This window comes from Hyaena hyaena, unplaced genomic scaffold (genome assembly GCF_003009895.1).
Source record: "Hyaena hyaena isolate Hyena2069 unplaced genomic scaffold, ASM300989v1 scaffold_592, whole genome shotgun sequence".
Classification (NCBI taxonomy): Eukaryota; Metazoa; Chordata; class Mammalia; order Carnivora; family Hyaenidae; genus Hyaena; species Hyaena hyaena.
In genome coordinates, this window is record NW_024081223.1 from 68,681 (window position 1) to 94,264 (window position 25,584).

General features: G+C 38.2%; 3 protein-coding genes across 9 annotated transcripts in view; 1 reads left to right on the forward strand and 2 right to left on the reverse strand.

The window, feature by feature from the left end:
• Nucleotides 1–6,408, reverse strand: part of ETFDH (electron transfer flavoprotein dehydrogenase) — a 31,432-nt gene extending 25,024 nt beyond the window's left edge. The window contains exon 1 of the mRNA XM_039256862.1: nucleotides 6,059–6,408. Coding sequence (XP_039112793.1) covers nucleotides 6,059–6,092 — 34 coding nt within the window. The 5' untranslated portion in view covers nucleotides 6,093–6,408. The remainder of the gene's footprint in view (nucleotides 1–6,058) is intronic.
• Nucleotides 6,409–6,503: 95 nt separating this feature from the next.
• Nucleotides 6,504–9,169, forward strand: CUNH4orf46 (chromosome unknown C4orf46 homolog). Its single transcript, XM_039256864.1, has 2 exons — nucleotides 6,504–6,987; nucleotides 8,937–9,169. Exons 1-2 carry the CDS (start codon nucleotides 6,802–6,804, stop codon nucleotides 9,090–9,092), a joined length of 342 nt encoding a protein of 113 aa, XP_039112795.1. The 5' UTR covers nucleotides 6,504–6,801; the 3' UTR covers nucleotides 9,093–9,169.
• A 9,692-nt stretch (nucleotides 9,170–18,861) lies between these two features.
• The window catches only part of RXFP1 (relaxin family peptide receptor 1), a 111,430-nt gene continuing 104,707 nt past the window's right edge, over nucleotides 18,862–25,584 (reverse strand). For 6 of the 7 annotated variants that reach the window (XM_039256868.1, XM_039256869.1, XM_039256870.1 and 3 more), the window contains 3 exons: nucleotides 23,040–23,450; nucleotides 21,592–21,810; nucleotides 18,862–19,654 (listed from right to left, as the gene is read on the reverse strand). In XM_039256868.1, the coding sequence (XP_039112799.1) occupies nucleotides 19,353–19,654; nucleotides 21,592–21,810; nucleotides 23,040–23,450 (932 nt within the window). In that variant the 3' untranslated portion in view covers nucleotides 18,862–19,352. The remainder of the gene's footprint in view (nucleotides 19,655–21,591; nucleotides 21,811–23,039; nucleotides 23,451–25,584) is intronic. The other variant, XM_039256872.1, reaches the window with a different exon arrangement.

Here is a 25,584-nt window from a genome sequence, read left to right on the forward strand (position 1 = left end):
GTAGTTAAACTATTCTATACAATAACGTAATTAATGGTGGGTACATGTCATTACACATTTGTCAAATGTACATGAAATGCACAATACAAAGAATGAATTCTAATAACAATGTATCAAAATCAGCTCACCAATTGTAACAAATGTACTACGCCAATACCAGATGTTAATGGGGAGTGGGGGAAAGTTATACAGAAAGTCTGTATTTTCTGCTCAACTTTTCTTTAAACCTAAATCTGCCCCCCCCAATTAAGTTTATTAATTAAAAACAAAACAAATAGAAAAGGGCAACATGGAAACAGGCAGTGGTTAAGTGCATATGCTTTGGGGTCTGTCTACATTGTGTTCGAATTCATTATTAGCAACGAAAACTTCAGCAAGTTATTCTAACTCTGCTCGCCCCATCAGCTCTAGAGTTTATGGTCACTCTTTGCCTTGGAAATACTATGGTATACGATCTAGTATAACTCTTACAAAAAACAAGGGGCTAACACATATTTGGTAACTAAACAGAAATCTTTCTAGTTACAATTTTCACTGTAATCCAGGAACCTGCAAATCTCTGGTTTAATCTCCAAAAGTAACTTGGATTATAGAGCAATAATAATAAAAATGAGGCCTTTCTAGTTTTTAACGTGTCTTTTATAATGAAGCATCTATCTGCAAATGAACAAGTTTCTTTTCTTTCTTTAAGATTTTAAAGTAAACTCTACATCCAGTGGAGGACTTGAACTCATACTCCTGACATCAAGAGTCACATGCTCTACCAACTGAGTCAGCTAGACACTCTGAAAATGAACAAGTTCCTAAATATGGACTATACAAATAATAAGGATCAACAAAGACTTTTACATGGATTTGAAATATATAATAAAATTTACACTTTAATGGAAATACTGAACAATTAAAAATTTTCAATTGTAGGGGTGCCTGGGAGGCTCAGTTGGTTAAGCATCCTACTTGATCTGACTCAGGTCATGATCTTAGGGTTCATGGGATTGAGCCGGGCATCAGGCTCTGGGCTAACAGATTATCTATTTCTCTGCTCTCTCCTGCTTGAGTGTGCCTGTGCACTTGTGTGCTCTCCCTCTCTCAAAGTAAATCAACTTAAGAATTAAAGGGGTGCCTGGGTGGCTCAGTCGGTTAAGTCGCTGACTTTGGCTCAGGTCATGATCTCGGGGTCCGTGAGTTCAAGCCCCAGGAGGCTCTGTGTTGACAGCTCAGAGCCTGGAGCCTGCTTTGGATTCTGTGTCCCTCTCTCCTCCCCTGCTTGTGCTCTCTCTCTCTCTCAAAAATAAATAAATGTTAAAAAAATTTTTAAATTAAAAACAAGAATTTTCAATTTTAATACATCTTATCCTTTGTGACCTTATAAAAATTGTGGAGCAGCTTGTCCCCATTTCCAGTAGATAAATAGGAATTCAGATGATTCCACCCAAACTCAGTCTCAATCCTTCCAATATCAGTCAAGCTCTGAGACTATGATCAGATTTGGAACGATTTGTGAAGTAATGGAAACTGTGCTATGATGAAAACAAGATTTTTTTCCCTTTTGTGATTAAATGGAGAGATAATGGCCTGGCATAGTCTAATTATTATTTAGTACCCATTGTAGAACTAACATTTTTATGATTTACTCTTTCCAGTAAGATAATTTTTTAAAGCAAAAATTTGGCCTCAGAAAATCAATAATTAAAGATGATGGTGGGGGCGCCTGGGTGGCTCAGTCGGTTAAGCGTCCGGCTTCGGCTCAGGTCATGATCTTGCAGTTCATGGGTTCGAGCCCCCTATCGGGCTCTGTGCTGACAGCCAGCTCAGAACCTGGAGCCTGTTTCAGATTCTGTATCTCCCTCTCTCTCTGACCCTCCCCTGCTCATGCTCTCTCTCTCTCTCTCTCTTTCAGAAATAAATAAAACATTTTTAAAAAAAGATGATGGTGAACATAAGAAGGAAAGAGATGCACAGTGGCTGACCTCTAAAGACTTTTAAACATATTCAACGCAATACCTATCAAAATAACACCACTATTCTTCACAGACCTAAAACAAACAATCCTAAAATTTGTATGGAACCAGAAAAGAACCCGAATAGCCAAAGCAACCTTGAAAAAGAAAACCAAAGCGGGAGGCATCACAATCCCAGACTTCAAGCTGTATTACAAAGCGGTAATCAGCAAGACAATATGGTACTGGCACAAAATCCTAGGGCACCTGGGTGGCTCACTCAGGTAAGCACCTGACCTTGACTCAGGCCATGATCTCATGGTTGTGGGTTCAAGCCCGCTTGGGGCTCTGTTCTGACACACATTGGGCTCTGTTCTGACAGCTGGGAGTCTGAAGTCTATTTCAGATTTTGTGTCTCCCTCTCTCTCCTTCCCTTCCTCCACTTGTGCATGTGCTCTCTCTCCCTCTCAAAAATAAATATTAAAATGTACCAAAACCCATAAAATATCTAGGAATAAATCTAACCAAAGAAGTGAAAAACCTATATGCTGAAAACTATAGAAAGCTTATGAAAGAAATGGAAGAAGACACAACAAAAATGGAAAATATTCCATGCTAGGAAGAACAAATATTGTTAAAATGTCAATACTACCCAAAGCAAACTACATATTCAACGCAATACCTATCAAAATAACACCACTATTCTTCACAGACCTAAAACAAACAATCCTAAAATTTGTATGGAACCAGAAAAGAACCCGAATAGCCAAAGCAACCTTGAAAAAGAAAACCAAAGCGGGAGGCATCACAATCCCAGACTTCAAGCTGTATTACAAAGCGGTAATCAGCAAGACAATATGGTACTGGCACAAAAACAGACACGCAGATCAGTGGAACAGAACAGAGAAACCAGAAATAGACCCACAAACATATAGCCAACTAATCTTTGACAAGGAGGAAAGAATATTCAGTGGAATAAAGACAGTCTCTTCAACAAGTAGTGCTGGGAAAACTGGACAGCGGCATGCAGAAAAATGAACCTGGACCACTTTCTTACAGCGTACACAAAAATAAACTCAAAATGGATGAAAGACCTAAATGCAAGACAGGAAGCCATCAAAATCCTCGAGGAGAAAGCAGGCAAAAACCTCTTTGACCTTGGCTGCAGCAGCTTATTACTCAACACATCTCTAGAAGAGAAACAGAAGCAAAAATGAACTATTGGGACCTCATCAAAATAAAAAGCTTCTGCACAGCGAAGGAAACAATCAGCAAAACTAAAAGTAATGGATGTAATGGGAGAAGATATTTGCAAATGACATATCAAATAAAGGGTTAGTACCCAAAATCTTAAAAGAACTTATCAAACTCAACACCCAAAAAAACAAATAATCCAGTGAAGCAATGGGCAAAAGACATGAACAGACACCTCCAAATAAGACATCCAGATGGCCAATCAACACATGAAAAAAGGCTCAACATCACTCAGCATCAGGGAAATACAAATCAAAACCAAAATGAGATAACACCTCACACCTGTCAGAATGGCTAATATTAACAACTCAGGCAACAAGAGATGTTGATGAGGATGTAGAGAAAGAGGATCTCTTTTGCACTCATGGTGGGAATGCAAACTGGTGCAGCCACTCGGGAAAAAAGGGTGGAGGTTCCTCAAAAAATTAAAAACAGAACTACCCTATGACCCAGCAATTGCACTACTAGGTATTTATCCAAGGGACACAGGTATGCTGTTTCGAGGGGACACACGCACCCCAATGTTTACAGCAGCACTATTAACAATAGCCAAAGTACAGAAAGAGTCCAAATGTCCATTGATGGATGAATGGATAAAGAAGAGGTAGTATATATACATTGGAGTATTACTCAGCAACTCAAAAGAATGAAATCTTGCCATTTGCAACTATGTGGATGGAACTAGAGAGCACTATGCTAAGCTAAATGAGTCAGTCAGAGAAAGAGAAATATCGTATGACTTCACTCATACGAAGACTTTAAGATACAAAACAGATGAACATAAGGGAAGGGAAGCAAAAATAATATAAAAACAGGGTGGGGGACAAAACAGAAGAGAGTCTTAAATATGGAGACCAAACAGAGGGTTACTGGAGGGGTTATGGGAGGGTGGATGGGCTAAATGGGTGCAAGGCATTAATGAATCTACTTCTGAAATCATTGTTGCACTATATGCTAAGTTGGATGTAAATTAAAAAATTAAATTAAATAAGAAAAATAACATTAAAAATATATGTTTCTGATAATCTTAAAAAGAGTGGCAAAGAAACTAATTTTCTCTACCTGCAGAGGCATACTAAAAATTATTAATATTGGGAATAACTTAAAAAATTTTTTTAATGTTTATTTATTCATGAGAGAGAGACAGAACATGAGTGGGGGAGCAGCAGAGACAGAGGGAAACACAGGATCCAAAGCAGGCTCCAGGCTCTGAGCTTTTAGAACAGAACCTGACGTGCGGCTCGAACTCACAAACCGTGAGATCATGACCTGAGTTGAAGCTGAACCATTAACCAACTGAGCCACCCAGGTGTCCTGGGAATAATGTTTGAATTATTAGGTAACCTTTCACATATCCTAAATCTTGAAAAATATCTAACTAAAATACATAAAGATATTTTGGGGGAATTCAGTTCCAGAGTTCAAATACAAAATTATTCGTATTAAAAATCTTTGTTTTGTGATGAGTTGTCTTTTAGTGTATAGAAGTTATCATTTGCTGCTGCAAACGGATGACCTGGTATCAGATAAAACTAATTCTATTGCTTATGTAACTAGTGGTTTTCTTGAGAATATTTGGAATTGGGTAGTCTGATTTTCTCCAGGGGATACAAATTTAAGTCATGACCTTTACTTCTTTTCTGAAAACAAATCTGATACTCTAGATAAATGAACCATTAGGCACCTTGGCTGAATTTTGGTAGAGAAGGTCAAAAAGTCCATTGAACTCATAACACCACTGCCAACACATTTGTGTCCATCTCTTTGTTGCCAATAGTGCTAACACTGAGCTATGAAAATGGGGAATGATTTAAGTACCTGTGGAAAACGGAAATGCTAATTGTGGTGGAATCTGGTTAACACTTGGCTCAAAAACGATTTCAGCTAAATTAGGCAGCAGGGCAGATAGCATCTGACTACTTGGATATTCCACAAAACATAAAGCATATCTACACATTAGGTGTAGTAATACATGTATGAGTCACAGGAACTTTAAACAAAATTCTAATTTAACATATGGTAGCCAAATCTGAAAAATTCTACTTTCATGAAATGTACATAATAAGAACATCCATGAATTTGCAATATATATACTCGTTTATTCTATAGCCAAAAATTAAATAAAGATAAAAATAAGACAATTGTGAGAAAATTCAAGATTTTTGTGAATTTTGAATTTTTAAACTTCTTTGGTTTTTAAGTAAAACCAACCAAAGACCATCCAACTGCATTATTATTACTTTTACTTAAGAGAAAGAAAGGTAATGAGGTATTTTCACAAGTCATCACGATGGTTCTAGAAGCATCCACAACACGATAAGCCTCTGAAGTTAATTTTAGTCAATGTAGAAAATTTTCTGGCTCTAGATGTAATCTGGTGACTTGGGCAGCACACGGATATTAATTATGATGTGACAGATCGGACTTCAAATTCTTAAGAATGGACTAGGATGGCTGCAAAGACGAAGTCAGTACACGACCAAGAAGAAAAGCTGTTGCAAATATTTCATCCATTTCAAACAAGGCAACATGTAACACCTGAGCTATGGGATGAGGTTTAGGGACCAGGATTTGGGAAGATTCAGTTCAAGAGTCCACAGGGGAGGCATGTTGACAAGTTTCCTCCGCCCATGACCTTTAGCCTAGTTGTCAATTCTTCCATATGGGGCAACTCTACGGGGAGGAATCTAGGGTCCACTACCAGGTGCGGACAGCGAGGCCTTTGTCCTAGCTTAACCAGTGAACGCCGGGAGAGCCGGAGGAGAGAAGAAGGTGTCTGGCCCCCCTCCGAGGTGTGACCCTGCCCTTTTCGCCCTGACTCCTCGACCTTCCTCCATTTATCCCCGCCCGGAGTTGTCTCTCACCCGGGCAGGACAGCTTGGCTAGAGGCACCAACATATTCACCGGTCCCAGGACTGTCGGTGGGACACAACAGAAGGGCTGTCTGTGGCTCGCCGCTGGCGCTGGACCTCTAGGCCGCGGGGGGCGCCATCACTGGCTGAGAAGGACCGACACCTCCGCCGAAGTTTGCCTCCCAGTTCTGCCCGCCGCTTTGGCTTCACGGTGTTCCCGCCTCTTTCTCGCTCTGCGCCGGCGCCACGCATGACGCGATGGCCGGCAGGGACTTCCGGGTCACGTTCCGAAAGAGGAAAAGGAAAGAGGCTCTAAGTCCCAGCCCACCTCCGACTTCAGGCTGAGGATTGGCTCTGCGCTGCGGCTCACCAAGGCGTGGTGAGGCCCCTGCGGTGCAGGTGAGAGAGACCCACAGATCCGGTGGTGTGACGCGCGCGCATCAAGAGTAGTGGGAGGCGGGGCGACTCATACGGCATTCTGGGAGTTGTAGTCCTCTGCTGAAGCGTTCCTCTGAGCCTGACTGGAGGTTTGCGCAGGAGCGAGGAACTGCCCAAGGTGAATTCGCTGACATCTGATTGGCTGTTCCGAAAAAATGACTAGTGTCCGCGGATTTGGGTAGAGACCCACGAGTATACTCGGCTGGAGAGCGGCTGGGAGGGGGCGGGGCTTCTGGGCGTAGGGCGCGAGCAGTTTGAAAGACTGTTGGTGTCGGTTCGGCTGCCCGGGTCGGATTCCGCAGTCCCAGCCCTGCTCAATGGCAAACCCTGAGGAGGTGCGGATTCCTTCGCCGCCCCCGCCGTCTCCTGCGTCTCCGTCGTCTTCAGACGCCTCGTCAGCATCTTCCCCCGGCGTCCCAGGGAGTCTGGGCTGGCCAGTTCCGAGCAGAAGCAGCGGCCGGACGGTGGACCCTCTGGAGGAAGTAGAGCTGCAGATCGGAGACGTAAGCGTTACTCGACGGGTCCCGGGGCCGCGTCCACACTCAGCCCGTGGCGGTGCCCGGGAGGAAAGGACTTAGAGGAGTCCGCGCACCTGCTCCGGCGCGTCTCGCCCTTCCTTCTGCGCGTTCGGTGTATGGTCTGGGGCATGGGATGGGTAAACCGGCGACCCAAAGCCCTTTGTCCCTCATCCCTGAGGATTCCGCCTTTAGATTCCGTGTTGAGGAAGAAGGGGTTATATACCTCCACCCGTCCCACCCCTCGCTGTTTTCTTTGCGTCTCGCCTTCTGGCTTCAATCACCCTCTGTAACCTGGAACCATTCTGCTCTGCAGCGCCGACGTGCGCAGGCGCTGTCAGCGCTCTTTTCCTCCTTGTTGCCTTTGGTGCCGCGGATCAGATTGTGATTTTTTTTCCTTGGGACTTAAGGTCCCGCTGCTCTAGTTGGCCACCTGCCAGAGCCAGCTTGCAATGCTATTATTGCGTTTTAGGCTTGCTGTGCGCCGGACGGATTTGGAGGGGTTGCTTAACGGCGCTTGTAGTCTAGATTGGTTTCCTTAACGGTTACGTCCAAGACCCCCACCCCCACCCCCCCATGATTGCGAGAATGCATAGTACGGTTTCTGTTGAATTGCGAATTCCCAGTGCGCGCACACCCACCTACTCACCCATCGCAGGACTTTCATTATATAAGGAGTGTTGGGTGGGTCAAGTGAATGAGGCATGTAGGGTGTGATCCGTCTGGGAGAACTGTGCAGTAGACCCTGCTGTGCAGATTGGAAACCGGCTAATGAGTTCGATTATCTTATTGCTTAAGAAGTATTTGTTTTTGTTTTAAAGATAACTAAAATGCTCAACAGTGATTTTGCTGAACAAGACCGGTTACAAGAGAATATGTACAATGGACTGCTGATGTGTTAGTGTAGGAACAGTGTTATTCCATATGATAGGTGAAAACCTTTGAGTAAGAAGTGAATTCCACCAAAGTTGGATATTTTCTGTATGTTTGATTTTGTTCGTTTTGATTTTGTTCGTATTTGGCAGCTCAGAGTTATCTGCTCTTTAGTCTATACATTTTCATGGTTTAAATAGCATTCACAGGTAAAAAAAAATCGTGGAGCACTGCCCTTGTTACTAAATATCAGTGAGTTTTTATTTTTTTAGTGAGTTGTTTATGATGAAGTAAGTCTGTAAGTCCTTCTTCGGATGCTTCTGGTACCTAGTGTCAAGGGATCCAAGTCCTCTTGTTGAGTTAAATGAGACTCTAGTGTATTTTCTTTTTCTTTCTTATTTTTTGTTTTAAAGATTAAAAAAATTGTTTTTATGTCTTTATTTTATTGTGAAAGAGACAGAGTGTGAGCGGGGGAGAGGCAGAGACAGAGGGAGGCACAGAATCAGAAACAGGCTCCAGGCTCTGGGCTGTCAGCACAGAGCCTCATGCAGGGCTCGAACCCACAAACTGAGAGTTCATGACCTGAGCAAGGTGGGATGCTTAACCAACTGAACCACCCAGGCACCCTATGGTTTTCTTTTCATTTCTTTTTTCTTTTTCTTTCTTTTTATTTTTTTTTTTAAGTAATCTCTACACTCAAGGTGGGGCCTGAACTCAACTCCCAAATCAAGACTTTCATGTTCTATACTGAGCCAGCTAGGCACCCCTAGTGTATTTTCAGTTAAAAAAAAAAAATTCTAACTTGTTATGTTCGGTGCACAATGGATGTCTTTCCAGTAGATATATTTCCTCAAAGCTTACTTCATATGAAAGCATTTCTTTGGTTCCCTGAAAGAGCTGTTGTTTTAAGTTTGAAGATTTTTTTTACTTTTAAGGAAAATAACTTGGACAATGGAGTAAAGGTTTTAAGCGATTTTTAGACCCTTTATAAAATGAGATGAACATCTTAAAAATAAACTTATATTGTTTCTTTCTTTCTTTTCTTTTTTTTTTTTAAATTTCAGGCCGCATTTTCATTAACCAAACTTCTTGAAGCCACATCTGCAGTATCAGCTCAAGTGGAAGAGCTTGCCTTCAAGTGTACAGAAAATGCACGTTTCCTTAAAACATGGAGGGACCTCTTGAAAGAAGGCTATGATTCTTTGAAGCCTGACAACTGATTTGGCTGTGTAATAATTCATACTTCCTCATTTATGATATTTGCACGTGGACCATAAGTATAAAGTAGTCTCCAGTAGTTCTGTATATTGAGAATGAAATTTTTTTGGTTTCCTTCACTTTTGTGAAAGCAGAATACTGATGTTATATTTGATGCTGGCAATATTTATCTTTAAATACTTTCTGTCCTCCAAACTTTCATAGACTCTTATGGAAGTTAATTTCATCAGTAGATAATGCTATCTACTGTGTTAACAGCAGAAAAAATAGGTAAATCATTATTTTATTTAATTTGCAAGAAGATGCCAAGAATTCCAGAGTTTGAAGCGGAGCTTTATTTTACAGACCAAGGGAGGTAACTTTAAGGCTCCCAGTGTTGGCCCCGTGCCACCAGGCCAAGTTCGCTGGAACTGACGATTGTGTCTGACTTGTGTATCCCCAGCACCTAGAGCAACAACAGTGTCAGACAGCCATCCGTCAGTGTTTGGTGAATAGAAGAGTTGACAGTACAGTTAAAAGCTGTTTCTTGTTCCTGTTTCTAGCATGAAAATTGTCATTGTTTTTCTAAAAAATACTTGACTACTTGAAGGAATACATTCTTTCTTTTTTACGAGAATTTGAACTTTAATTGAGGACAGCTTCTTAAAATATATGATAAATAGTTTGTCCTTTATGATGCTTTTTAAAAAGCTTTTGCTTCAGAAAATAAAAGCCTGTTTAGAGAAAGAATGGTTATATTTTTCCCTGTTTATTTCTCAGGTTAACTGCTCATTGATGTTGTTGTATGTTTGGTCATTCTCTTTAAAGTGCCTTGTCAAAATTGTTTCTGTACTATTACTTTTTGAGCTTTACACGTAATAAATATAGTTCTAAAGAAGTTACTATGTTTTTAAAGCAGCAAATTTAAATGATGTGATTGTTTTCATGTTATTTGACTTTAATGACAGTGTTCTACTTTACTTGTCCCATAGCTTATATATTCTCTCTCTGTCTTTTTGGTGGCTTGTGTCATATGTGTCAATGATTAAGCCAACTAATTCTACGTAACTTCTAGACATCTTCGATATGGTATCTCAATCCTTTGTAGATATGGAGTTGTGTACAGATATGTATTCTAAACCCACAGTGGGGTTATGAAAGTGGATGAACGGATGGGCAAAAAATAGTTCTGTTGAGTACATTAGGTTTTAGTTTTTGATTTTTTTTTTTAGTTAAAGCTAACACAAATGGTGTGTTCCTGTACCAAAGAGATACTTATTTTGATAGTAGAAAAATATTTTTCTTACATGTCATGAAAATTGCAATTTTTAAAATGTATAAAAATAAACTTGTTTAAGCAAATTTTATTTCCATTTCTTTGGGTTCATTATTTTAAAACTTGTTATTGAAGTATTTCAAACATAACAGGAAAAGTGAGCGATTAAAGAATATATGCCTTCCATACAGATTTAAGAAACGTTAGCATTTGGGGCACCTGGCCGGCTCTGTTGGTTAGGCGTCCAGACTTCAGCTCAGGTCTTGGTATCACAGTTCGTGAATTTGAGCCCCATGTCAGGCTCTGTGTTGACAGCACAGATCTTTGGATCTTCTCTGCCTGTCCCCCGCTTTTGCTTTCTCTCTCAAGAAAAAATAAACATGAAAAAAAAAATAAATGTGGAGCACCTGGGTGGATCAGTCAGTTAAGCGTGTGACCAGCTCAGGTCATGATCTCATGGTATGTGGGTTTGGGCCCTGCATTGGGCTCTGTGCTGACAGCTTGGAACCTGGAGCCTGCTTCAGAGTCTGTGTCTCCTTCTCTGTCTGCCCCTCCCCTGCTCATGCTCTGTCTCTCTCTGTCTCAAAAATAAAAATAAATAAAAGAACAACAAAAAAAGTTAGCATTTGACTATGCTTTCTTCTGATCTGTGTTTGTAAATGTCATATACATTTGAAACTTTTGTTACCGCTTTGATTACACCCCTTCTTTCCCTAGAGGTAACCATTGTCCTAGAGGTGGTGTATATTCTAGTTTGTGTTTTTATATTTTTAATACATAAGTATGTTTTCCAAGCACTACAAAATATTATTTGTGTATGTCATAGCTAGCCTCCAGATGGCTACAATGGTCAGCCTCCTGGTATTCATATCCCTGTATAGTCTCACACAGTGAAGAGTGTGGACTTTAATAACTAGTAGGAGATTGAGGAAACGCAGTGTGTGATTTCTGAGGCCCTACCTTTGTCCATTTTTTAGTAGGTTTTGTATTTTCCTTATGGGTTTGTAGGTGTTCCATATGTTGAATACTAACCAATCACCTGTTATCTGTGTTTCAACTATTGTAGTTTGTGATTTATCTTTGTATTTGATTGTGGAGTTTTCTTAAATAGAGGTTTTTAATTTTAATGAAATCTTAACCAATTTTTCATAATAGTGCTTTCTGGAGCTTATATTGGAAATGTCATAAAGTTATTCTCCTTTATGTCTTTCCAGAAGTTAAATTTTTAAATTTTTATTTTTAATGTTGAGGTGTTTAATCCATCTGATTAAGTTTTGCTTGTGTTGTGATTTTGGGATCTTTTTATTTTTGTATGTCTGTTGCTGTTCCTTCAAATATCAGTATTTCGAATGCTACATCTGTCATTCAGTTACCCTATAAGTGCTTGGTTCTGACCTCCCTATTCCCTAATATTTGCTTACCCCTATGCTAAGGTCCCCTGTAACTTATGTTATAGGTGTATCAGAAGTATGGTCTGTGCTACTTTGATTTGTGTGTGTGTGACTTCCTCTCCCAACCATGTATGTCTTTACGTTAGAAAATAAAAACCATGTTAGTCGACTTATAATTTTGTTGAATTGCAGTCAGCTTGGGTTAACTCCTGATTTCAGGAGGTGAGCCTTCTGTGGACACTTGCAGTTCATTCCTCACCACTAAAACTCATAGCTGCTGGTGTCAGGGGGCTGGTAGCCCCACAGCTCAGCTCTGTTGACAGCTTTTGTTGCCATGTGTGACCCACAGTGAAGTTCATCTTATTTTTAAGAGTGGCTTTAAAAAAAAAAAAGCATCCCTTTTTATTTTTCTTTTTTCTCCACTAAATGGGAGGGTTGGGGAAGAGCTCAAAACATAAACATTTTCTTAAAGACTTAAGAAATTATTTTCTTAATTTAGTAGCTCATTACCAGTTCTATATACGCCTTAGAGGAAAGCTTAGTATTTTGATGTAATTAAAAGGCTCAAGAGGTTGGGGTGCCTGGGTGGCTCAGTTGCTTGAGTGTCTGACTCTTGATTTCAGCTCAGGTCATGAGCCCATGATCCTGCCCAGCATGGAGTCTGCTTGGGATTCTCTCTCCCTTTGCCCCTCTCCCCCTTTTGTGCTCTCTCAAAAAACAACACAACAACAACAACAAAAAACAAAGCCTCAAGAGGCTAAAAGTCACTGTGTTAGTCACTATGCTAGGAGCTTTATAAGCATTATTTAATATTATCTTTTGAGGAAAGTGATGTTATTTCTGTCTGTAGAAACAGAATAGGAAGTAATTTGCCTGTGGGTCTCTTACACCAAAATTTGTATACTCTCTCTCTCCGCCCCTCCCTCGCTTGTGCTGCCTCGCTCTTTCAAATATATAAAAAGAAACAAAAAGTTTATTTTTGAGAGAGAGGGGGAGACAGAGAATCCCATGCAGGCCCTGCACTGTCTGTGCAGAGCCCGATGCAGGGCTCAAACCCACCGTGAGATCATGACCTGAGCTGAAATCAAGTCAGTACTTACCTGACTGAGCCACCCAGGAGCCCCTAGATTAAGTTTTTGAGAGCTCTAAATATGTATAAAAATCACTTGAGCAAATTACAACTGGAGGTATAGCACCTTGTTAGAAGGTTATTGCAAATGTGGCCAGGAGACATGATGTTCACACAAACTAAGGTATTGGAAATTGGGATAAAGTGAACTAGATAGATTTAAGAGCTGTTTATTAGGTTGATTAAAGGTGGGGTAGGTGATTTGATACGGTGGATACAGGAAAAGGAAGAGCCAAAGGATGACTCTAGGATTTTGAGGTTGGGCTATTGGTACCATTCACTAAGATGGTCTCAAAGAGACTCAGGTGTCAGAGTACAGAGTCCATAGTAATGACAGAGTCCATAATGATGAGGGAGCATAAGGCAAACTGAAGGCAACAACTGGTTGCTAACAACAACCAACCCCCCACCCCCACCCCCACTCACCAGGTGGGATTTGTGTGACATTCCTCAGGCACTCCTGGCTTTTCAAGAACTAAGGAAAGGGGAAAATAAATGGTTAAATGGTTAACTGAAGGAGATCACAGCCTTGCAGGACAAGATTCTCCATCATTTTGTAAAAAGAATTATCCTTCAACCTAGCAATAGCACTACTAGGAATTTATTCAAGGATACAGGAGTGCTGATTCATAGGGACACATGTCCTCCAATGTTTATAGCAGTGCTATCAACAATAGCCAAATTATAGAAATAGCCCAGATGTCCATCAACTGATGAGTGGATTAAAGAAGATGTGATACACACACACACACACACACACACACACAATGGAATACTACCGGACAATGAGAAAGAATGAAATCTTGCCATTTGCAACAACATGGATGGAATAGAAGGGTATTATGCTAAGTGAAATAAGTCAGTCAGAGAAAGACAGATGTCAAATGTTTCCACTCATATGTGGAATTTGAGAAACTTAACACAAGACCATGGTGGAAGGAAAGGGAAAAAAATCATTCAAACAGAGAGGGAAGCAAATCATAAGAGACTTAAATACAGAGAACAAACTGAGGGTTGATGGAGGGCAGTGAGGAGTGGAAAATGGGTGATGGGCATTGAGGAGGGCACTTGTTGGGATGAGCACTGGGTGTTGTATGTAAGCAATGAATCATGGGAATCTACTCCTGAAGCCAAGAGAACACTGTATACACCATTTGTTAGCTAGCTTGACAGCAAATTATATTTTTAAAAAACGTCTTTGTAAATTACAAGAAAAAGCAATCTTATCAACAGCCTAATCTCCAAAAACCTATAGTCTAAGTTTCCTGGAGCCCTAACATCACCCTCCCCTCCATAGTGATGTGGGGAACAAAGACAAGAAGGAAATGGTAGATCTAGTTAAATTTCTTCATAACCTTCAGCCTATTGTATGTACACTAGAGTATGTATAACATTTCTCCAGGAACTCCTTACCTTCTTAATGTCTTACCAGAGGGAAAATAACCTAAGCTTGACAATAGCAAGGCCTCCAGTGTCTTTTGCATATGAAAGCCTTTCGGAAGCCTCCCTTTGCCTTTACCTCTCCAAATTCCATAATATATAATCAGTCACTCTTCAAAACCCAAGTGTAGCTCTTTCTGCCCAGGGGTCCTATCCCAGTGTTTAATAAAATCATTTTTTTGCACCAAGACATCTCAAGAATTCTTTCATGGCCATAAGCCCTGGACCCCTACCATTCCAAAACCCTATCACAGGGGCGCCTGGGTGGCTTAGTCGGTTAAGCGTCCGACTTTCGCTTAGGTCATGATCTCGCGGTTCGTGGGTTCGGGCCCCGCGTCGGGCTCTGTGCTGACTGCCAGTTCAGAGCCTGGAGCCTGTTTCAGTCTGTGACTCCCTCTCTCTCTGACCCTCCCCTGCTCACGCTGTCTCTCTCTCTCTCTCCTAGAAACAAACAAACAGACAAAAAAACCAAAACCCTATCACATAATGGACATGAAAGAGCCAGTGAGATACCCAAGTGTTAATATTTAGTGGGCAGTTGTATGCATTAAGTGACTAATTTAGGAGAGAGAATAGGCTAAAGGCAAAAATGGGGGAATCATCAGTATATATACAGTAATTGAAACCATAGAATAGGTAAGGGGGGGCTTGCATGGCTCAGTTGGTTAAGTGTCCAGCTTACACTCAAGTCATGATCTCATGGGTTATGGGTTTGAGCCCTATGTCGGACTCTGCTGACAGCTCAGAGCCTGGAGCCTGCTTCGGATTCTGTGTCTCCCATTCTCTCTGCCCTTCCCCTGCTCATGCTCTGTCTTCTCTCAAAAATAAACATTAAAAAATATTTAGAAAAATAGAGAAGACTGCCAGTCTATAGATAAGAAAAGGATTTAAAACAGTAAAGGAGGCTTCTAGTGAAAGATTTTTCTCTTTAAAAGACGAGTACAATGGGGCATCTGCATGGCTCAGTGTCCGACTCTTGATTTCAGCTTAGGTCATTATCTAATGGATTATGGGTTCAAGCCCCACCCACATCAGGCTCCACTCTAACAGCACAGAGCCTGCTTGGAATCTTCTCTCTCCCTCTCTGTCCCTCTACCACTCATTCACTGTCTCTCACAGAAAATAAACTTTAAAAAAAAAGTATATTGTTAAAAATTCAATGTACTTTTGAAGTCTCTTAGAGTGATGCACTCCATTCAAGTATCAATTCACTTATTACTTAGGTAAGCAGTATAATGCATGGACTTGAGTATTCTGGCTGCATATATCCCTTACCCATTTGTTGTTTTCCTTCATCTTTATCAATATCTAAGTTGCTAAAAGGCAGTAATTGCTTTGTGAGGGGTTAGGTTCTAGACTAATGCATTAGGAGACCTTAGACTGAAAATAGTAAAAAATAAAAGTTGAGGTCTTCCTGATATTTATTTTTAAATTTTAAAACACTTTGGTTTAGCTTAGAGGATTGATTTGACCTAGAAGCATGGTCCATGAGTTTTGGACCAAAGTTATTTTTGCAAGAGAGAAAACCATGACTTCTATCTGAGTTAACTTAGTGCTTCTATTTTACCTTCTTTTGAAGTTAATAGGAACTGGTTATGCAGTATGCCAGTAAGTACTTACCAAATTAAATTAAATGGAAGTTACTCTATTTGGAGAGGTGGAAGAATGGAAGAGTAAGTAGACTAAATAGAAAGGAAACTAAATGGCTCCTAGAAACTTATTTGAAAATATTTGAAATGCTAAAAAGTAGTTTCACATAATTTTGTAAATTCATGCTTTTCCAAGACCCTTAAACATAGGTTATGATTATGATTTTTGTAGGATTATATGTTTACTATCTTGTCTTCATGATTACTGCTTTTTTTCTTTTTTAGAAATTGTTTTTAAGAAAAATAGTTTTCTTTTTTTAATTTTTAAATGTTTATTTGAGAGAGAGAGAGAGAGAACAGTGGGGGAGGGACCAGAGAGAGGGAGACACAGAATCCAAGCAGGCTCCAGGCTCTGAGTTGTCAGCATAGGGCCCAACACCGGGCTTGAGATCATGACCTGAGCCGAAATTGGACGCTCAACCAACTGAGCCACTTTTCCTTCTTTTTAAGGAAAAAAACCATTTTTTAAAATGCTTTTTATTTATTTCTGAGAGAGAGACAGCATGAGCAGGGGAGGGTCAGAGAGAGAGAGGGAGATACAGAATCTGAAACAGTCTCCAGGCTCTGAGCTAGCTATCAGCACAGAGCCCAACGCGGGGCTTGAACCCATGAACAGTGAGATCATGACCTGAGCCGAAGCTGGACACTTAATCCACTGAGCCACCCAGGCGCTCCTGCCACTTTTCTATTCTATTATTTATTAGCAATAAGACTTAAGAATAACAAATAATCCCAAAATAAATTTATAAGAGAACTTAAATATTTTCATTTTTATAAGTTTTAAAGATTATATAGCTTAAATAGTTAGAGAATTGAATATTATAAGCAGACTCATAGCTGTCTACTATTTTCTTTTTTTTGTTGAAAGTGTAACCATATTCCTCATGTAGAAAATTTATTGGCATTATTCCAAGTAAGAACAGAAAGGACTTAAAGTAATCCATATTTTTAACAGATTTAAGTTTCAGGTAATTTACTTTCCAAAGAAATCTATACAATTATATATTCAATAAATGCATTTATGATTCCAGTAATTTCATGTTTTAAATAAACATTTTTGGTGTATTTAAAACTACCTGAAAACCTTTTATTCCTCTTTAAAGGTTTCAAATTACTAAAGCAAAAAATTCCAAAGCTCAGTTAGAGACCAGAAGAATAACTAGCCAAAAAGTTAGTATCATATGAACTGGCTGGCCATGCAAATGGAAGGTAAATTCATTCCTTGATGACAGTTACTTTGTTTTTGAAGTAAAACATGTGCATGCAGACCTTTCCTTCCTTAAGTTCCTGAATCAGTGCATTCTAGCTCTTCTTTTCCCCTTTAACTACTTTATTGAGATCTAATTCACTCACCATAAAATTCACCCATCTAACATCTACAACTCAATGGCTTTTAGCATTTTCACAGAGTTGTTTATCCATCACCATGATCAATTTTATAACTTTTTCTGTCCAAGAAAATACTCTGTACTTCTTGGGCAGTATCCTTCTGACCCTCTCACCCCCAGTGACCTCTAATATACTTTCTATCTCAATGAATTTGCTTATTCTAGATATTTCATGTAAGTGGAATCATATGGTATTTGTCCTTTTGTATCTGGGTTATTTCATACTCATCACGTGGCAGCATGCGTCAGAACTTCATTCTTTCTTCTAAATGGCTGAATGATATTCCATTGTATGTATATACCACATTCTGTTTATCTGTTTATTACTTGACTCATCTTTTGGCCACTGTGGATAATGCAATGAGCATTTGTATACAATTATCTGCTTGAATCCTGTTTTCGATTCTTTTGGGTTTATACCTGGGAGTGAGATTGCTGGATCATATGTTAATTCTATGAAAAGCTTTCGAAGAACCACCAAACTGCTCTCTATGATAACAGCTGCATCATTTTACATTTCAATCAGCCATGCATGCAGAAGAGTTTCAGTCTCCACATCCTTGTCAATATTTATTTTCCCTTTTTTTTCTTTTTCTTTTGCTGTTTTAGTTACAGCCTTTCTAGTAGGTGTAAAGTATTATTTCATGGTGGTTCTAATTTTCATTTTTCTAATGATTAGTGATGTTGAGCAATGTTTTAAGTGCTTATTGGCCATTTGCATATCTTGCTTGAAGAAATGACTTTTTAAGTCCTTTGTCTGCTTTTAAATTGGCTTGTTTATCTTGTGGCTGAGTTGTAGGAGTTCTTTATATATTCTGAATATTAAAACCTCAGATATGATATGATTATGATTTGCAAATATTTTCTTCCATTCTGTAGGTTGTCTTTTTACTTTTTTAAAAAAGATTTCATTTTTAAGTAATCTCTACACCCAGCGTGGGGCTCAAACTTCTAACCCTGAGATCAAGAGGTATACTCCATTGACTGAGCCAGCTAGGCACCCTGTCTTTTTACCTTTTGATAACGTTGTTTGGTGCACAAGTTTTTAATTTAGTTGAGGTCCAATTTATCAATGTTTTCCCTTTGTTGCTTGTGCTTTTGTTGACACATCTAAGAATCCAATGCTAAATCCAAGGTCTTGAAAATTTACCGATGTTTTCTTCTAAGAGTTTTATGTCTTATTTTTAGGGTGTTGATTAATTTTGAGTTAATGTCTATAGATGATGTAAGGTAGGAGTCCAACCTCATTCTTTTGCGTGTGAATATCCAGTTGTCCCAGCATCATTTGTTGAACAGACAGTTCTTTCCTCATTTGATTGTCTTGGCATCTTTGTTGAAAATTAGTTAACTGTAAAAAATGCTGTTTTGAGTTTATATCAGAATATCTTTTTTCATAGAAATAGATATCTTGTACTACCTACAAAGTGTACAGCAACTTGAGAGGTAAGATGAATTTTTAAAACAAATATTTTGCAAATAATCAGACATTTTCTCATTTCTTATTTTTCATTACATTGAGTATTCCAAAACCTTAAACATTTATTTAAAAATGTCCATGATAATTATGTTTGCTAATGTGCATAGCAGATAAAGCTCTACCTTCATCTAAGAGCGGCATCTATTCTGTTGTAACTAAATATAATTTAACACTGCAAAATGAGAAGGTTCTATACTATTCTATACTTCCAGGTTCTATACTTCCAGAAATTTACTGCAGTGCTATATATAGTGGGTACTCAATAAATGCCTGATAAAAGAATCAATGAATCTTTCTGAAATAGATTTCTCTTAATTTCCTATGCAAAATATGTACTAATATATACACATTATCAATATAATTTATTTCCCTTTATATGACCATCAGTCACTTTGATTTTCCCCAAATAACCTCATGTCCTTATAATGGCTTAATCTTAGACATTATAAATTAACTTTGTGGCATTCATTTTATACTAATAAATCCATCACAAAGCATCACATAATGTTCATAGAAATTGGTTTCAGAGTCCATTATGAATAGGAGTTGAGTCTAGTTGATTGAGAAATTAGTGACAGTTCGCAGGGGTCTGTGAAAAGAGCTGGCTTTATTAACTCAGGTGGCACCTCCTGCAGCGGCCACATTTCGACCCAGATGAAAGATGGAGCATATGTTTTCTGACTTCCTTTGCTGTCAATAGATCTTCTTTTTCTGTAGTTATACCAAAACTGATGAATCATTTCTTTGAATGGTCTTGTGGTCAGAGTATACAGAATTGGGTTCAAAGCACTGTTGATAGGGAGAATAAAAATCACTACCCAAGAGGTTATGGTACCTGGAAGAGAAAAATGCAATAGTTTTAGTGTTTGTGGATGTTTAGAGGGTAGAGAAACCCCTTTTCCTTGTTTCTCTCCAAGTCCTCTTTTGAGTCTTAATTATTTCCCTTTGATGTCACATAATTAAATACCAAGTCTAACGTGTTTCCAGAATGTCTTTCCAGGGTGCCAGTATTTGAATGGAGTTTTGGTACAGCAAAAAAAAAAAACAAAAAACAAAAAACAAAAAAAAAACACCAAAAAACAAAAAACAAAACAAAAAAAAACAACGGTTCTTTGCTAAGTAAGTAGCTTTTCTTGAATACATCAACATAAGTATTCCATTAGGTAGAACCATTTTCTACCAAGTGATTGCATATTATTGTGATCTGATTCCATTTTAGGAAAAATAATATTGTTTAGCATCCAGATCATACCTTTCCCATCATTTTAATTGCTGGTTAAAATATACAGTATTTCTCGGCATATACAGACTTTAACAGATTCCTTTTCTGCTAATATTTATTTGGTTATAAAAATAGGTATGCATTTTTAGGCTTTTGACTAGATATTTATTTCAGTAAAAACATCTTTGGCTAAACTTATCTTAAAAATCACTGTAGTACCTAGGTAACTCAGCAGATTTGTTATTATAATTTAACTGATGCTATTTTCCCTCTTTATTGCTTATGAAATGTAAGATACTATCACCCCAACCATGGGATAAAAAAATTTAAATTGTATGTTCATAAATTTTAAGAATGTAAATGTATACTATATTGTACTGCATTATGCTTATAATTAATAGCATTTTGGACACTTTTTTATTGTGGTAAAATATACATAAAGTATATTTTTAAGTGTGCAGTTCAGTGGCATTAAGTACATTCATATTGTTGTACAAGCATCACCACCATCCGTCTCTAGAACTTTTTCATTTTCCCAAACTGAAACTACATATCTGTTTAAACAGTAACTTTCATCCCCTTCTCCTCCCAACCTGACAACACATTCATAAACTGTCCCTATGAATTTGACTTTCCCAGTTACGTCATATAAGTGAAATCATACAATATTTGTCCTTTTGTGACGTGGCTTCTTTCACTTAGCATGATGTCTTCAAAATCCATCCATGGTACCATGTTTCTGAGTTTCCTCCCTTTATAAGGCTGAGTAATAATCTCTTGTGTGTATATGATACATTTTGTTTATCCGTTCATCCATTGATGGACACTTGGGTTATTTCTACCTTTTGGCTATTGTGAAGAATGGTGCTGTGAATGTGGGTGTACCAATGTCTGTTTGAGTTCCTGCTTTTAATTCCTTTAACTACCAGAAGAGGAACTGCTGGGTCATATGATATTTCTGTGTTTAATTTTTTGAGGAACCACTATGCTGTTTTCTGTAGCAGCTGTGCGACTTTACATTCCTACCAGCGATACTCCAGTTTCTCCAAATCCTTACCAATTTTTGCTACTTTCTGTGTTTTTGATAGTAGCTATTCTAATGAGTGTGATGTACATTATTTTTAAATATCAACAATGCATTCTTCAATCATCTCTCACACTCTGGAGTCATGTCCTCTACATTGCTGTGTATTCTGGGAAGAAGAATGTCTTACGTTCTCAAAAAAAAAAAAAAAGAAGTAATATTTGATAATAATTTTCACCTGGTTGGTCATGTTAAGCATGGGATTATCAGAATTACAAAGCATAGAGTGTTATTTATTTGAGCTGTTCCTTTGTTTCAACAGTAATAGAGCTTTGGAGCAGCTATGGAAATAATTGAACAGCTTTCTCCTGGTAAACATTTGACTGCTGAACAGAGCCTAAAGTACATATAACACTGACTTATAATTCTTAAAATGACTTGGTGTCAAGGATCTTAATTTTCTTTCTTGGAGGAACGCTGCAGAAAGAGACTTATTATTTCTGTATGGAAAGAAAACAAATTGTACCTGGTATTTCTACCTGAAGCAATGAAAGAAATTTCAGTATAAAAATGGGTATCCAGCATAATGCGTCAGTAAATACAATAAAGAAAAACCGTTTGGCAAGGATCATCTCTTTTTTAACTTGATTCCGTATTTCAGTTGCTGTTATGGCACTTTGATGAACACTGTAAAACATGCTTCCATAGGAAAAAACTATGATGATAAATGCCGCCAAGTTAATTCCTGTTTAGAACACAAAGATTATTATTAATTCTTTCAAAACAAGCACACATACTCTTAGCTGTTTGTACATGAACAACATGTGTTTTGTTCTTTATAAGAGTTACTAAGGTACACAAAAATAATGATTTTTTAAAAAATTTTGGGGTGCCTGGGTGGCTCAGTCAGTTAAGCTTCTGACTTCGACTCAGATCAAGATCTCACAGTTGGTGAGTTTGAGCCCCACTTCAGGCTCTGTGCTGACAGCTCAGAGCCTGGAGCCTGCTTCAGATTCTGTGTCTCCCTCTCTCTCCGCCCCTCCCCTGCTCACACTCTATCTCTCTGTCTCTCAAAAATGAATAAATATTAAATTTTTTTTTTAAATTTGAAGTATTGCTGAACTAATGTGGAATGAAGAAATTTTAATTTAAAAATGGCGTATTAGGAGCCCCTGGGTGGCTCAATTGGTTAAGCATCTGACTTTGGCTTGGGTCATGATCTCATAGGTTTTGTGTTCGATCCCTGTCTCAGGCTCTGTGCTGACACCTTGAAGCCTGGGGCCTGCTTTGGTTTCTGCCCCTCCCCTGACACACTCGTGTGTGTGTGTGTGTGTCTGTGTGTGTGTGTCCCTCTCTCAAAAATAAGTAAACATTAAAAAAGTTAAAAAGGCATATTAAAATGAGATTATAGTGATTCAGTGAATATCCTGAGCCTTTTAAATTAATCTTTCTAATTTTTAAAAATAATTTGATTAGTGTATATGTATGTAATATAAAAATATATAATATATAAATATACATGTAAATATATATTATATACAAATACATATAATATATAAATATATGTGTAATATATGTAAATTTTTATATTACATATATTTTTAAAACTTACCCCTGAGACTTTTTTACAGGAGGAAAACACTTGTATGTCTACTTTCAAGCCAAAGATTTGTGTGGCCTCTTTGAGTTTATTTATCTTATAAACAAAATATATTTTGTTTAGTATTATTAGGGTGAGTGCACGATCTACAAGTATTCACTGCTTGGTCTTTTGTTAAGGAGCATGTTGGAATTTATACAAGAAAGCGGTAATTCAGGGGAAAATCTCTCTTTAGGGGATTCTGACAGAATCCATCCCCAGTGATGATAAGACAAACTGAAATAAAAATGTATAAACATTAGAAGGAATAATGAGATTGAAAATGTGACTTATTCTAATATTTGAATGAAAGAGCTTATAATACAATTTCTTACCTAGAAAAATTGCCACTGAGTAAATCTGGGCTGCGGTACTTTCTGTGTCCTCTGAATGAAGAGGGAAGCACACGCCATTGGTGCCATAGTAGTTTTTGAAAAATTCCTTATTGGTCAATGGAATGAAAGCCACGATAAACCCAGTCATCCAAATGAGAATCAGAACTGTAATTGTTCTGCATTTTTTAGGTCTTAAACATCTAAAAGGATAGACAATGCAGATATATTTTTCCAGTGTCAGAAATGTTAGAAGTAACACTGATACTTCCGTGGATAGAATGGCCAAAGATCCCACAATCTGACAGTGAATACTCTCCATCCACAGCTGTGCATGCTTGTTGTATTCTCCACGAAACTTTAGGTCGAAGGCTCCGATGACAAACAAATATATTCCCATTAGGCAGTCAGCACCTATAGGATAAGTAAATGTTGCAAATTTAGAGAAATGAATAGGTATAATGGGATTAACGACAGTCATATTTTTTTTTTAAATTTTTTTTAATGTTTTATTTATTTCTAGGAGAGAGAGAGAGAGACAGCATGAGCAGGGGAGGGTCAGAGAGAGAGGGAGTCACAGACTGAAACAGGCTCCAGGCTCTGAGCTGGCAGTCAGCACAGAGCCCGACGCGGGGCTCGAACCCACGAACCGCGAGATCATGACCTAAGCGAAAGTCGGACGCTTAACCGACTAAGCCACCCAGGCGCCCCAGGACAGTCATATTTTTAGTATTAGCAAAAAATATCTAATTTGCTTCTAGTTTGGGGGGAGATAATTTTTAAAAAAAAATGTTTATGTATTTTGAGAGAGAGAATCTCAAGCAGGCTTGAACCCAGGAACCCCAAGATCATGATGGAAATCCATGAATTGATTGTCTAATTGATTGAACCACCCAGGCACCTCTTGGAGGGAGGTAATTTTTATTCTAACAATTTGTTTGTGGATAAAGATCTTTTCATCAGTTCTCTTCAATAACTACGCTTACAGAACCCTCTACAGCTAATTATGTAATCATTTCTCTGTTTTGTTTCATTTTTTTCTAATTTTCAAGTTTGTGTGAGCAAGGATCTTATGTATTTTGTTTTCCATTCTGGTCCGATTACCTAGAAGTATTAAGTAAATGAGTTAATTGCAATTAGGGACCAATATGGGGATGTTATTATTTGGATCACCTCTTCCACTGAAATGCTCCCAGGTTAACATGCTAAGGGTATCATCCAAAATCCTAGAGAAAGTAATTCAGAAATTGCTGTGATAGACTAATGACTATGAATTTTGTGGCCTATAATTTAGAAGAGAGGAATAATTAAGAAGTGCTCTGCAGTCAGCATAATTTTGGAGGATTTAGGTTATTTACCCAGAGCTGGTCTAAGCAAACCTATTCTCTCTGATTCTCTCTTCCATTTTTACATCTTTCTCTGTCTCTTTTTAGGCCTTCTCATCCCCCAAATCAGTTGTCAATGTCATGTGCTATTTGGTGATTTTGCTTTTTAAATGAACATTTCACATTAGAGAGCAGGTGAGATTTTTTGACCATACAAGCATTCTACACAATGTTTCCAAAAATCACATCACTGTATAAATCATAAATCTGGCCCTAATCCTTAAACACTGATGTTATATTCTAGGCTTCACCAAGGAAATTGAGTATATTTAAAATTTTGTAGCTAAGAATACAATGTAGTAAAAAATTTCTGAGTTCTATTTCTTAGATAGCTTGGAATGAAAAAACAATTAGATATTAGACTTTGAATGAGGCTGGAGGTAAGACATGGACAGTACATGTAAAGCGGAACATCGTGTAGATTGATACTCGCTGGAGACCACTTCACTCACATGATAAATAACCTGAGGACTGGTCTTGTTTATTTTTCTTTGTAGTTCTCATTTAACATAGTACCTCACAAGCACATTTCAAAAACATAAAAATATTTAATTCTACCTAAAAACATTTTCTTATTTAAATATTTCAAATTATGAGGTTGCCCAGGTGGCTCAGTTGGTTAAGTGTCTGACTTCGGCTCAGGTCACGATCTCAAGGTTCGTGGGTTTGAGCCCCTTATCGGACTCTATGCTGACAATTCAGAGCCTGGAGCCTGCTTCAGATTCTGTCTCCCTCTCTCTCTCTGCTCCTCCTCAACTAGTACTCTGTCTCTCTCTGTTGTTCAAAAATAAATACGTTAAAAAATTTTTTAATACTTCGGATTATGAATGGAAAAGATTTTAGTAGCTCAAAGACTAGAAAAACAGCCATCAGTTAAATCAATGTCTATGATCCGTACATGCAAACAAAACAGTAAATACACCTCTGGATGTAAAAATTAAAGGTTGCCATTTTATTCACAGTAAACGATTTTACATGCTTTAACAGAATATGCCTTCAGAGAAGACAACTAAAGAATGAGAGCTTTGTTAATCTGTATAAGGAAATTGAATTTTCTTGTGTTAAAAATATATTTTCTTCTCACTAAAGGAATTTCATTTTCATTGCAATAAGTGTGAACACGATATATAAGCAAAAAGGAGAAAAACTTGAAATGTCGTAAT

What these genes read in the sequence shown, in the direction of transcription:
- CUNH4orf46 (XM_039256864.1), top strand. Translation starts at nt 6,802, where the DNA reads ATGGCAAACCCTGAGGAGGTGCGGATTCCTTCGCCGCCCCCGCCGTCT. An exon ending in TAGAGCTGCAGATCGGAGAC is followed by an intron (nt 6,988 to 8,936) that starts GTAAGCGTTACT and finishes TTTAAATTTCAG; the next exon opens with GCCGCATTTTCATTAACCAA.